Source organism: Callospermophilus lateralis, chromosome 2 (assembly GCF_048772815.1).
Source record: "Callospermophilus lateralis isolate mCalLat2 chromosome 2, mCalLat2.hap1, whole genome shotgun sequence".
In the NCBI taxonomy this organism is placed as follows: Eukaryota; Metazoa; Chordata; class Mammalia; order Rodentia; family Sciuridae; genus Callospermophilus; species Callospermophilus lateralis.
Window position 1 is genome coordinate 123,262,644 of NC_135306.1, and position 13,332 is coordinate 123,275,975.

The 13,332-nt window shown below is 33.3% G+C and overlaps 1 protein-coding gene across 2 annotated transcripts in view; it reads right to left on the reverse strand.

The window, feature by feature from the left end:
- Nucleotides 1-5,637: 5,637 nt before the first annotated feature.
- Dync2h1 (dynein cytoplasmic 2 heavy chain 1) overlaps nucleotides 5,638-13,332 on the reverse strand; it is a 337,531-nt gene continuing 329,836 nt past the window's right edge. For both annotated transcript variants that reach the window (XM_076843827.2, XM_076843826.2), the window contains one exon: nucleotides 5,638-5,966. In XM_076843827.2, the coding sequence (XP_076699942.2) occupies nucleotides 5,808-5,966 (159 nt within the window). In that variant the 3' untranslated portion in view covers nucleotides 5,638-5,807. The remainder of the gene's footprint in view (nucleotides 5,967-13,332) is intronic.

Consider the following 13,332-nt stretch of genomic DNA (forward strand, 5'->3'; position numbering starts at 1 on the left):
GCATAAAGCGAGTTGGGCTCCCCTTGGCTTTTCTGACTTGAATCCCCCTGGGCAAAGTATTCTCTGTACCCATTTCACTCTTGTTCTGCTAGGTAAGGCCTAGGTCATGTGGCAGATGCTTGCCAGAACTATATAGCAGTCTTTGCTCAGATCTCCCAGCTGCAGTGTGGCCACGAAGATGGCTCCTGCCTCAGCTCTCCACAGTCAGTTGGAAATAATACAGGGTACTTTTCATGCACCAGTGTTGGTGTAGCCTCTGGATCAGCTAAGGGCAGTCTTCTTGTCCAACTGCAGTATTTTCCATTACTAAATCTGTCCATTTGTGCTTCTCTGCATTCTCCCTCCAGGGCTGAACCAGCACTGCTACCGTTCTGCTACAACTGACTTGGCTCTAATGTAGTCTTTCTTACTTATTTAATGTACCCCAATTTCTTAGTCTCTAAGATACTCTGACTGTCCAATATTGGGTTTTAGTGAAATCCCTCTTTCACTTACCTCACAGAGAAGCAGTATTTCTGCTGTTTGAATCTTGAGCCTCAAAGTAATAAGGACTGTAGCTTCCCTCTACCTTGGCATCTTGAATCTCCTCTCTATTCCTGATTCTTGACACAAAGCCCCTAAAATCTTTGTAGTTTCCCCAATGATAGGGAAACTGGTCTTCAAAATCAGGATTAGGTGTCCTCATTCCTGCAGTGTTGAAGATTAAGCATCTTGGAAATGCCAGGGCAAGAACAAAAAGTAAATTTTATTTAAGAAGAGAAGAGTGACTGAATCCTCCAGAGAGGAAGAGGTCCAGAGCTGGTGCCCGAGGGAGTGAGGGTGTTTTGTTCATCTTCATAGATTTCAGGTTTCCTTTCTTACCATGTCCCCCTCCTCCCATTCTGCCTTCCTGACAAAGATGGGAAAAGAGCTACAGAGGGGTACCTCTCCCTACTTTCCAGACCTGCCCAAAAAGGCAGGAAAGGAGTGGCCGAGCTGGTACTCATTAACAATTCCTTGCTGGGAGGAACAATTCTGTGGAGGCAAGGTAACCTTGGAAACAGGTTGGGAGGAAGGGAAAGTGTTCTGGAGGTATTAGCATTGTATTTCCTTTTGAATTAGCCCTATCTTCCTGACCCAATCATTCATTATCTAGCTGATTATCTGTCCTTTGCCTAGGTCTCAATAGGGGTGACAGAAACATCCTTTGTTATAATTTGGTATTCTTAGTCCCCAGTGCCAACATAAGAGCTTCTAAGACTCTTAGAATCTCTAGAATGATGAGGTATCTTTTTGTATGCTAAGAGATAACTGGTGGCTGGGGTCCCATCATAACTTCAAGATGAAAACTTTTATTTTTCTATGTGTCAAAAGATGGTAAAAATTGAAAATGGAGTGTCAATGGCAGCAAGTGCTGTGTGAACCACTAACATTTCTTCTCAGTGAACATATTTTTTTTTTGTCTTTTCCATTTTCAGTTCTTCTGCTTTCCCCACCACCCTTCTGTGATGGCTAGGACCACTAAACAATGTTGAATAAAAATTATAATCTTTGTACCTCATTTTAATGTGTATGCTCTATTCCCTTTGAATGGCCATCGGTTTTTTATAAATACATGTTATTTCTGAAAAGAAGTCCCTTCAAGTCCTGATTTGCTAAGATTTTTTTGCTTCAAAAATTGCCACATTTACCAAGTACACAGACGTTCTATATTTCGCTTGGGGTAATCCAAATTTGTGGTTCCAGGGATCTAAAATGGTTGGTTGTTGCTTCTGTCCAAGAGTCTCAAAAAGTGTGTCCTTTTGAAGCCTTGGAGAGAGGCTTCTTGTAGTGCCTATTCAAAGTAAAAACAGAACCCCCAAAAAACTCCTTATTGGTTTTGGATATATTTTATAATTAAAATGTGGAGTATGTATAAAACATATGCATATTAGTTAGTGCCTCTGAGGAGGAAAGAATTAAAATGTGAAGGACTTCAACTGATTTTGAAATGATTTAAACATTTCAAGTTTCTTTAAAAAATCTAAAGCAAACATCATGTTAATTATTTGTTCATTTTGGGTGGCCATTCAAAAAAGAAAAAAAAAAGTCTGTTGTTGATAACCTTTGATTAAGTTATACATGTATCAAATAAAATTAGTCATGTTATTACTGGAATTCCACAGTTCTTTGCTACTATGCCATATACATCATATTTCATTGTACTATGAATTTTCTACATATTTTGTGTCACTTCTCAAATTTAAAAAAAAAAATTTGGTGGGGCTGAGAGTATAGCTCAGTGTTTATTTGCTTAATACACACATGCATGAGGCTCTGGGTTCAAACCCCAGTACTGTGAAAAAATAAAAAATAAAAATAACATGGTAACCAAAAAGAAAAGGTGATACCGTTAAGAAAATGTTATTTTTTTATAGCACTGAAATATCCTAGTATTGATAAGGGGGTACTATATAATCCATAAGAATGAGGGTTGGCCAGGCACAGTGGTGCACACCTGTAATCCCAGCAGCTTGGGAGGCTGAGGCAGAAAGACTGCAGTTCAAAGCCAGCCTCAGCAAAAGCAAGGCACTAAGCAACTCAGTGAGCTACTGTCTCTAAATAAAATACAAAACAGGGCTGGGGATGTGGTTCAGTGGTGGAGTGCCCCTGAGTTCAATTCTTGGGACTCCCTTACCCCCAAAAAAGAATGAGGGTTGGAATAAGATGATTAAAGGTATGTTTCTTAACTCTTGAATGTTATGCCATTGTATTGAATGTATTTCTGTAATGGATTCACATCACTTGAAGAAATTCTTCATTGTTTGGGGATGTGGCAGAGAGATCCAGAGCACCCAGTTGACTATATTTCCCAAATACTCTAGAAATTAGGTATAACCACTTAAGTTCTAATAGAATATAAACATAAATGATGTACAATATTTCCACACATGGCCCATTAAAAACCTTCCATATGTATTCCTCTGTTCTGCAGTAATATACAGAGTTCCTTTAAGCATTTCCTCTTATAATACTCAGTTGAACTAGTTAGAGAGAATTCGGGACAAAGGGGTTTCTATTGGTTATAGTGACCTTGCATTGGTCAATTGAATGGGGTAGGAGGATGAGAAGATAACTTCATCCTAGCCATGCACCTAGAATTCGGTTCCTGCCAGGCCAGACCAGGCTAATAATCATCTTGTAGAATATTCAGCAATATCCTGTTTTTTTATGCCATTATTTCCTATTTCATTTTTATTAGAATTTTATTGGTGCATTTTAATTATACTTAATAGCGGGATTTCTTGTTACATATCTGTATATATACACAACAGAAGAACAGGATTTGGTCAATTTTGTTCCCTAGTGCTTCCCTATTCCCTCCCCGCTCCTTTCTCCTGGTTCTCTTCTACCCTACTGATCCCCATTCTATTTTCATGAGGTCTCCTCTTTTTTCTCTCTAGCTTCCATATATGAGAAAAAAATATGAGAAAAAAATATCTTTGACTTTATTTCACTTAACATAATGCTCTCAAGTTTCACCATTTTTTTCAAAATGACATAATTTCATTCTTCTTTGTAGTGGAATAAAATTCATTGTGTATAAACACCACACTTTCTTATCTGTTGATGGATCCCTAGGCTGGTTTTTAAAAATTTGGCTATTGTGAACTGTGCTGCTTTAAACATGGGCATGCATGTATTGCTATAGTGTGCTTACTTTAATTCTTTAGCATAAATTCAAGGAGTGGTATAGCTGAGTCATATGGTGATTCCATTCCTAGTCTTCATAGGAAACTCCATATTTACTTCCATAGTGGTTGTATTAATTTACAATAGCACCAACAGTATGAAAGTGTCCCTTTTCCCCCACATCCTCTCCAGCATTTATTATTGTATTCTTTATGGCTGCTATTCTGACTAGAGTAGGATGAAATCTCAATGTTTGAATGGCATTTCCCTAAACAATAATGATGTTGAACATTTTTTTTTTTTATATTTGCTGGCCATTTGTATTTCTTTTTCTTTTTTAAAGAGACAGAGTGAGAGAGAATTTTTTAATATTTATTTTTTAGTTTTCGGTGGACACATCTTTATTTTATTTTTATGTGGTGCTGAGGATTGAACCCAGCCCCTGCGCATGCCAGGTGAGCGTGCTACCTCTTGAGCCACATCCCCAGCCCCATTTGCATTTCTTCTTCAGAGAAGTGTCTGTTTAGTTCATTTTCTCTTTTATTTATTTATTTTTTTGTTAAGTTTCTTTATATATTCTAGATATTAATCCTCTGTCAAAGAGTAGCTACCAAACATTTTCTTCCATTCTGTAGGTTCTCTTTTCACATTCCTGTTTCCTTTTCTGTGCAGAAGCTTTTTAATTTGATGCCATCCTATTTATTAATTCTTGGTGGTATCCCCCAAGCTTTAGGAGTCCTATTGAGGAAGTCATTGACTATGCCCATATGTTTAAGTGTTGACCCTATGCTTTAGGAGTTGCAAAGTTTCTGGTTTAACTCCTAGGTCTTTGAATCATTTTAAATTAATTTTGTACAGGTTGAGAGAAGAGGGTCTCATCTCATTTTTCTACATATAGATAATCAGTATTCCCAGGATCACTTGTTAAAAAGGCTGTCTTATCTCTAATACATGTTTTTGGTTTCTTTGTCAAGGATCAGATGACTATACATGTGTGGATTTGTCTCTGTGGCTTTGATTCTGTACTATGTGTTTGTTTTTATGCTGTACCATGCAGTTTGTTACTACAGCTCTGTAGTACAACTTAAAGTTAGATATTTAGATGCCTTTAGGAATCCTCTTTTAGATTTGCATTGCTTTGACCCTTCGGGATTTTTTATTCTTCCATATAATTTTTTTCGAGTTTTGTGAAGAATTTCACTGGTGTTCTGATGGGGACTGCAGAAAATCTACAGATCACTTTTGGTAATATGGCTATATTTTGTCTATAATACCAAAAGTGATCCTCAGATTCCTACATCTTTAGGATTACTTTGAGAAGCTATAAACAGTTTTTAAAGAAAATATTGTTTCATCCTTTGATTCTCTAAGTATTTAAGTTCTTTTTGGTGCTATGACTTGTTATAAATACCTATTAAAAATACACATCTAGACTCCAAACAAATATCTAGAAATGAATTTGTAGGCTACTAAAATGTCTATCATTCAGTTGAATAGTATTTTTGGTTTCTTTGATTTCAGGGAGTCTTGCAAAGCTTAAATACTAGCATCCATAAAGAATTTAAAAATAGAAAACAAAAAAGGTACATATTTACAAAAATAAACAGAATTTATGCTCCCTTTATTGTCTTATATGAATTATTCTTTTTTATTTAAAATGTTGGTTATAATTATATAATAAAATTCACAAGATATTAATCATATGACTAATGTACTGATATTAGATATTTGTTATAACTTCAAAATATACATTCTTGAATATGTGTATATTTAAAACTATGGGACACTGAAAAACTAATGAACTTTTATTAAATAATTATGATTCAAAAAATGATAGTCAAAATATTGATTCTTTAAGTACAGTATTTTAAACCTCTTACTAAAAATAAGTTTTTGAGCTACTAGAAAAGTATACTTCTTCTTAGAAATATTTGTTATCAAAGGGATCCTCCATTTTAATATTAATTCTTTACTTTAAAAGTTAGCCAATGCTGTTATTACACATTAAGATAAAAATCCAAGGAGACCAATAATATAGAATAACTATATACCAACATTTTGAACTAATAATTCAACTGTAGGCTGATTATATATTTTATTTAAAGCTTAAATGACAGTTTCTTCATTTTGCTAAGACACTTTGTTGTTTCTAGCCTCTATTGATTTTTTAGAAATAGAGCTGCTCCACACTGAATCCACTGGTCTTGGTTACCTCCACATGGAACATCGATATTGGTTACCACACGATCCCTTTCAGCACTTGTGTAAACAGGCAAAGAGATGCACTCATCAGGAGAATATGGACCATATGCACCCTGTTCAAAAAGAAATTGTTTTAAAATACAGCAATATACTACTTTGAAGAAGATTGTTAGATAACTAAATACCTTCCAATTGATAAGTTTTATTCACCATTTTATTACAAAATGTTTTAAGTAAAGATTAATAATGTTACAGCTTTATCATCCCACTGCAAAAACTACTAACGGTCATTGTCTCCCTAGTCCCCAATACTAGAGTATTTTGAATCAAATTCTACAATTTTCAAGCTTCATCTATAAATAAAAATAATACCAGAATGGCATTATCACACATGAAAATTAGTAATTCCATAATACATTCATTTTTCCATTATTTTTTTGTTAGAATCATAATTCAAATAAAGTCCACAGTTGTTAAAGTTCCCAGTTGTTAATCTCTTTTCTTAGTAATTCTTTTCCTGAGAAATGATACAGAGTATCATTTGGTTACATTTGACTTTTGGTTACATTTCCATGCTTTCATGTTCCTCTGTTGTACCTTGTATTCCTATGAACTGGATCTAGAGGTAATATAAAATTCGCTTTCTTGACAAAAATATTGCATAGGTGGAACTATAAATTTTCATCAAGAGGTATATAATATCTGGTTCTTTTCTGAATATTAGAGACTATCAATGATCATTATTTTACCCATCATAAAATGTAACCCAGTTCTATCATTTCTTCATTTCTAAGGAGGAATACATAAAGAACAACTTCCATTTATTTATTTATTTATTTACTTATTTTTAATTAGCAAGAGGTATAGTCCATATGGGAAAGATGAAGTAAATGCATATAATTTCCCTTAATCTGTTTAAAAAATAATTATTTCTAGTATACTCCAAAAGTGACCAATGACCACCTTCTCCACCCACTCCTGTCTCTCTCTTAAATATTTATTTTTTAGTTTTAGAGGGATGCAGTATCTTTATTTTATTTTTATGTGGTGCTGAGAATCGAACCCAGTGCCTCATGCATGCTAGCTGAGTGCGCTACCACTTGAGCCACATCCCAGCCCATCTCTCTCTCTCTCTTTAAATAGCATTATAAGCTGGTGGATATAAACATTTGATGTGGGGTCCAATGTAATGCAGTTATTGTCCTGATGTTCAAATTGTCAGTTGTTGCTCAGTAGTAACTAAGTGGGCTCCTAAATTTTGATATGTCCTTAGTTGTCTTCAATAGCTTTTTTGTATTTCTTATATGCCATGATGTTTTGAGCTCATCTTATGTACATCCTGTTCCAGAAATAAAATTAGTCATTACTCTGATCCCTGGTTTCTTTCAAGAGAAACAGTACTAGAGACCATAATTTGGGTGCTAAGAATAATCATACGTTCTCATTCTATAAGTTTTCAGTGACTCAACTTAGAAGTTCATATTTTTCAAAGAAAAAAAAATTTAAAATGAGTTACTAATGAATCGAATTTCCATTTCAGATTAGTGTTTTTACTTAAGTTGTAATTTTATTAGACTAATTTTAATTTTTTAGAATTTAAGAGTCAACAGGGACCCATTCTAGAATATGAGAAGTGATAAATCAGAGAATTTACCCATTCTAACCTAGTTAGGAAGTGGCAAAGTTGCCATAGATAGTACAGTTGAAAATGCATTTTGGCACATGTAATCTTAGCACTGTTATTCTTCTCTCTCTCTGTCTCTCTCTCTCTCTCTCTCTTCCCCCCTCCCCGTGTGTGTGTGTGTGTGTGTGTGTGTGTGTGTTTTACTAGAATACTGGAAAGTGAACCTAGAGGCACTCTACCACTGTGTATATCTTCAACTCTTTTATTTTGAGACAAGGTCTCACTAACCTGCCCAGGCCAGGCTCAAATTTGCGATCTTGCCTCAATCTCCCGAGTCACTGGCATTACAGGTGTGTGACACTGTATCCAGGTCTGTTATTTTCCAAAATAGAAGACAACAGTGTTTATGGAAATAGATCATTTATAGGCTCTGGAGTACCTGTCTAGGAACTGTGGACTCTCAAATTATTCTCTGAACATCAGTTTTCCTATTATAAAAGGACAAGTATTACTTGCACACCTCACAGGAAGTTGAAATAATCATATGATGTAGTAAGGAGCTCAAGTGTAAGTATTATTTATTCATATATCTCCAATTCTTTGTAATACCTTTTCCTTTCTACTAATTCAAAATCATCTCAAAATAACATCCTACCGTTTTAGTACCTTTTATCTATCTATCTATCTATCTATCTATCTATCTATCTATCTATATACAGAATTGTGCTATGATAGAAATAAGATAATTTTCCTTCATGGAAAAAAATTAAAACACTGTATTTTTACATCTAGGTAAACACTATATAAAATTTCTTTCAATCATCCTCCACCATATCTCTCACACCCAAATGCTGTCTGCCTCTTTAGGTAGGTGATAAATCAGTTAACTCCCTTTGACAAATTAATTTCTAACATTTCTAAATCTTAATCTGATGTACATATAAAAATTTGTTTTTTATGTAGAATCATTCACCAAATAAAAACATTATTTATCCTGAATCTTTCAAACTGTATGTTTACATTGATTATTTTGTCAGTTAATCACCTATTTAAGAGCATTTTATATGCTAATATGACTAAAATGTAAAGGCTAAGCATTTGTGTGTATGTGTGTGTGTGTGTGTGTGTGAGTGTGTGTGTGTGTGTGTGTGTGAGTGTGTGTGTTTATATAATTGTGTGTGTGTTTATATAATTGTGTGTGTGTGTATATATATATGTATATATACAAATAGAAAAAAAATATTTGTTTCTTAAAATTCAGTTTAGGAAACAAAATGTACACACATCAAATAATTAGAATATAATTTTTGGAAAAATGTGTACTTTTATTTTTTGTTTTTTAAAATTTATATTTATTTTATTTAAAAATCAAAATAATAAAAAATACTACTCTGGATATATGTTAACTAATAAGGATTCAAGGACAATCTGAATCTTGAGTTGGGACACAGGAAAAATTGTAGTAGTTGGAGTAAAGACAAATTTCAACTGTTATCTGTCACTGGCTAATTTCTTCCTTCCTCTCCAATTGCTTAAGTGGCAAACCTTTAGGATTCAGAAATTACTGTAATTGTCACACTTCATTGGCCAAGGCTAAGGTTAATATCCTAATGTGGGCTTTCTTCTTGTGTTACCTCTAGATTCTTTAGCAGAGGGTAGACACATATTACATATTTGTTGAACTAAAATGATCTGAATCTGTGAATGTCTAAATCCCAGGAAAGGTCTGAAATTATTTTTCCCTGCCACCTGATATTTGCTTTGTTCCCCATTACTTCAATGACCAAAAATGCAATAACAATATCACAATGAAATGTTTTATAATGCTACACTAGTGAGAAGACTGTCCTTATTTAATTTAAAAATTTCCTTTTAAATGAGGAAATTAGCAATCATGCAAAGTGGATTCTTTGCATGTTCACTATCAATCTACTAGGTTTTCTATCTATTTCTAAATTCTTCCAAATCTGCTTGTAGTTACAGGCTTTGTTTTAAAGTGAGACAACAAATCTTCCTCCCCAAACCTATAGTATTTTAAAGCAAAGCACCACAGCAGTTTGACATTTTGCTTGTCGATTCCCAAGATCTCTTAGGTGGTAAATGTTATTCTATAAAAAAGTTGAGTAAACTTCCTGAAAAGTCACCAATAAATAAATGGTCAAAGCAGAAGTAGAGCTAACTGAATTAAATTCTTATCCCTGTTCTCTCTTTAATATGTTTATCTTGACAGGGAAAGTGTACAACCCTGCTGGGCTAAAATATTTGAATAAAATTTCTATTCAATTAGTATAAAACATATATTGACTTAAAATAATTCACATTAATAGTACATATAACAACAGTTCAATGTAATTAAAATTTAATAATTAAAAATTTATTGTAATTACTCTAAAGTAGTTAATGTGTTCATAAACTATATTCTTATTAAAATAGAAACTAGGTCCAGTTGATTCAGTTCAATAATGAAGGTAAAATTTGAAGTTCTGCATTCACTTGGGCCAAGTAGCTTTTCATAGGCAATAATTGTGAGCAAGCAGCCATGCATTGTTTTTGCTTCCCTAAAGTGTCTTAAAAAAAAAAGGTCTGACTGCCTCACAATAAAATTAACTCCATGCCCCAGGCAAAGTTGTTTAAAAGCACATGAGTTCTGCGAATAGTAAGCAATATGTTAACTATTCAAAAGAGGGCAATACATTATATAAAGGAAAAATATTAATGTAGGATGTAATTTAGCCAACATACTAAAGGAAGCAAAAAAAATAAATAAAAAAAAAAAACCAAAACAAAATTACTAGGTCCATTATATTATCTATGTGGTCAATTTCAACTCAGCTTCATTATAATAAAATATATACAAAGGCGAAACAAACTATTTCTTACTGGATGTGCATAGTTCACCTAGCTTATTTTAACACATGCTTTGAGTGTTTATGGATCAAGTAGATAGATTTTTTATTTTATTTTGTTAGGAAAGATCTTAGGAAACTGGAGGCTTAATATATAAGTGGTATAATTTAGTAGTGCAGCTCAACTCTGGAAAAACAAAATAGCTCAAAACAGGAAACAAAGTAACTTGCCACTCATGAACATTTTGAAAGACTTTGCTTGTCAAGAATATTTAGATAATTTAAAAAGGTACTCTGGTTCATATTTTTCACTATTATAATGCTAAGAGCATTTCTTTTATAAGATTTCAGTACATATTTTCTGATATCTAATATTTTAATTATCTATAAAAAGTAATATAATGGCTTTTTCCTAGTGCAGTCATATTTTTCTTGGAAATTGTTTCTCAAGTTGAATTGTCAAATGTGGTGCCTGTTGGAAAGTCTAGGCCCTTGGGGTACAGGCTGGTTTAAGATTGCTAAGTTACTATGGGACTGGTAAACTCCTTTATTTTTATTTTATTGGAAAAACAGAATAAAGGCAAACTTATTTCCTGTGGACTTCCTATGGAATGCCAAAATGGGGCATTACCTAAGACTGGTCTACACCATAAAGCAGTGTTTCTCAAATCATATTACATGGAACATTACATCCCAATGGAGGATGGTACATGAGAAAGCTGTGTGGTAGGAGATTTGTGGGAATTAAATTTGTTTACCAAACAATTTTTCACAGAACTAGAATAGAATAATTGTTGCCGAAAAACATGCTTTGAATAAAGTGAATGCTTTTAGGGTAAAATCCCTTAGGGATATCTTAATTTGGATCTATATTAGTGTAACCAAGCACTAAACTGAAATAGAAGCAACTTTTAGAATCTGCAACATGAATGGATGAAGGTATAAGTAAATAAATCTGAGTACAGGTTAAATTATTTTAATACACACAAACAATCTAGTAAACAGAAGGAAGCACTCAGAAAAAGTTCATAATCTACTTGGTTACTTTAAAGTTTCCTTGTTTATAATTTCAATTTTGTTAATTTACCAAGTATAATGCATTTAAACACAAGTAATATAGGAGTTTTCTCTTCCCCAATAAAAGTCTTAGAATTTGTTGTTGATATCCTTATTAAAATATCACCATATATTAAAATAATTGAAGCAGTTTTACAATTTTTTGCAGCCTAAAATGTTCTAAGAAAAATGGAGGTTCAACCATGAAATAATGTTGTGCGAAGGACTGAATTAGGAGGCAAATTTCTGCTGGAATGTAGCTACTTGGGGCTACTGGATGACAGATAATATTGTGAAAATAATTCATTGAAAAGAAACCTCTATCTGACCTAAAAACATTTAGTCACCAAAGTTTTGAATTGTATTATTTCCCCAAGCTTATTAAAAAATTCTGGACTTTCTACAACAAAGGAAGGAAGAAAGTAGAAGGAAGTCAAAAGTAACTTGTTTTACTGGCTTATATAAATTGATGTTGATGGTCTTTTGGTTTTACACTGGTTTCTTCCCTAATAGTAAAAATTCATTAAAAAGTTGACATTCCCTGTCTACTCCAAATTCTGTAGAATTTATTAAAAATAGCCATAGTTATCCTAAAAAGACACTTTTAGAAACATCTGAAGCAGAAGTTAGAGAGGTTAATAGTTTATACAGGGTTGGAAAACATTTTTATAAGGGTCCAGAGAGGAAACATTTCAGGATTTATGGGCTGCCTTGTCTTTGATGCAGCAACACAAATTTGCTGTTATGGCCTCAAAGCAGCAGTAGACAACATGTCCACAAATGGGCATGGTTACTTTCCAAATAAAACTGTATTTATGGGCACTGAAATTTAAATTTCATGGAAATTTAACATGTCATTAAATGCTATTCTTCTGAGTTTTCTAACTTTTTAAAAATGTAAAAAACATTCAATACTCATGGGTTATTCAAAACCAGGCAGCAAACCAGATTTGGTTCCTTGGGCTATAGTTTTCCAAGCCCTGGTTTAAACTCTTATTATGGTTCTTTATTAGGCCAAAAGTTTATGAAAGACAGACCTGGATTTGAATTTCAGTTGCTTATCTACTAATCATTTGATCTTTGGGCCATTTATATAATCTTATAAACCTGTTTTTTTTCCCCCAAAGGATATGATAATCTTTATTTCAAAAATTTTTGCAAGGTTTAAATATCTTGTAAACACTTCACACAATGCTTGGTACATAATCAGTACAAAGAAATGCTGATTATTACTCAAATTATGACATAAAAAGTCATTTACCTAATTTTTCAGTTTCTTCATCAACAAAACAGAACCTGCTCTACAAAACTTACAGGATTGATATGAAGACAAATATATTTGTATTTCACCCTGTGCCAATCTGTATCCACTCACTCAATTGTAGACTGATTTTCTAAAACTAGAAATTTAATCTTATCATGCTCTTATTCTAATTCTTAAAAATTTTGTACTGACCATAAGGTAGTCTAAACTCCTGGGCACAGCTACTCAGCTTATCACACTTGATCTTGGCCTTCCTATCTGACCACCACCCCTACCAGCCTTCCAAATGAACATATACTCCAAATGTACTATACCTGTGTTTCCAAGAATAACCTAATTTATTTTCTACCTCTACACCTTTACATCTGTTGCCTGTTCTATCTAAACTACCTTACCCACTTTTTGAATTTGTCCTTGAACTTTCATTAACCATACTTCAAATCACAAAGTCATTTGACTTTCCCTCATCTGCTCACAGATAGTAGAGGTGAGGTTTCTCTAAGCACTTGTATATAAATGTCTATAACTACATTTATATTTCTGAACTGAAATAATTTCTTATTTGCTGCCCCATTCAATAGAAGAATTTGATGGTACAAATTATCATTGTAAGCCCAGTGTTCAGCATATATCTGATATCATTAAATACTTGCTGTTTTTATATAATCAAAATGATCAGTAAACCATAA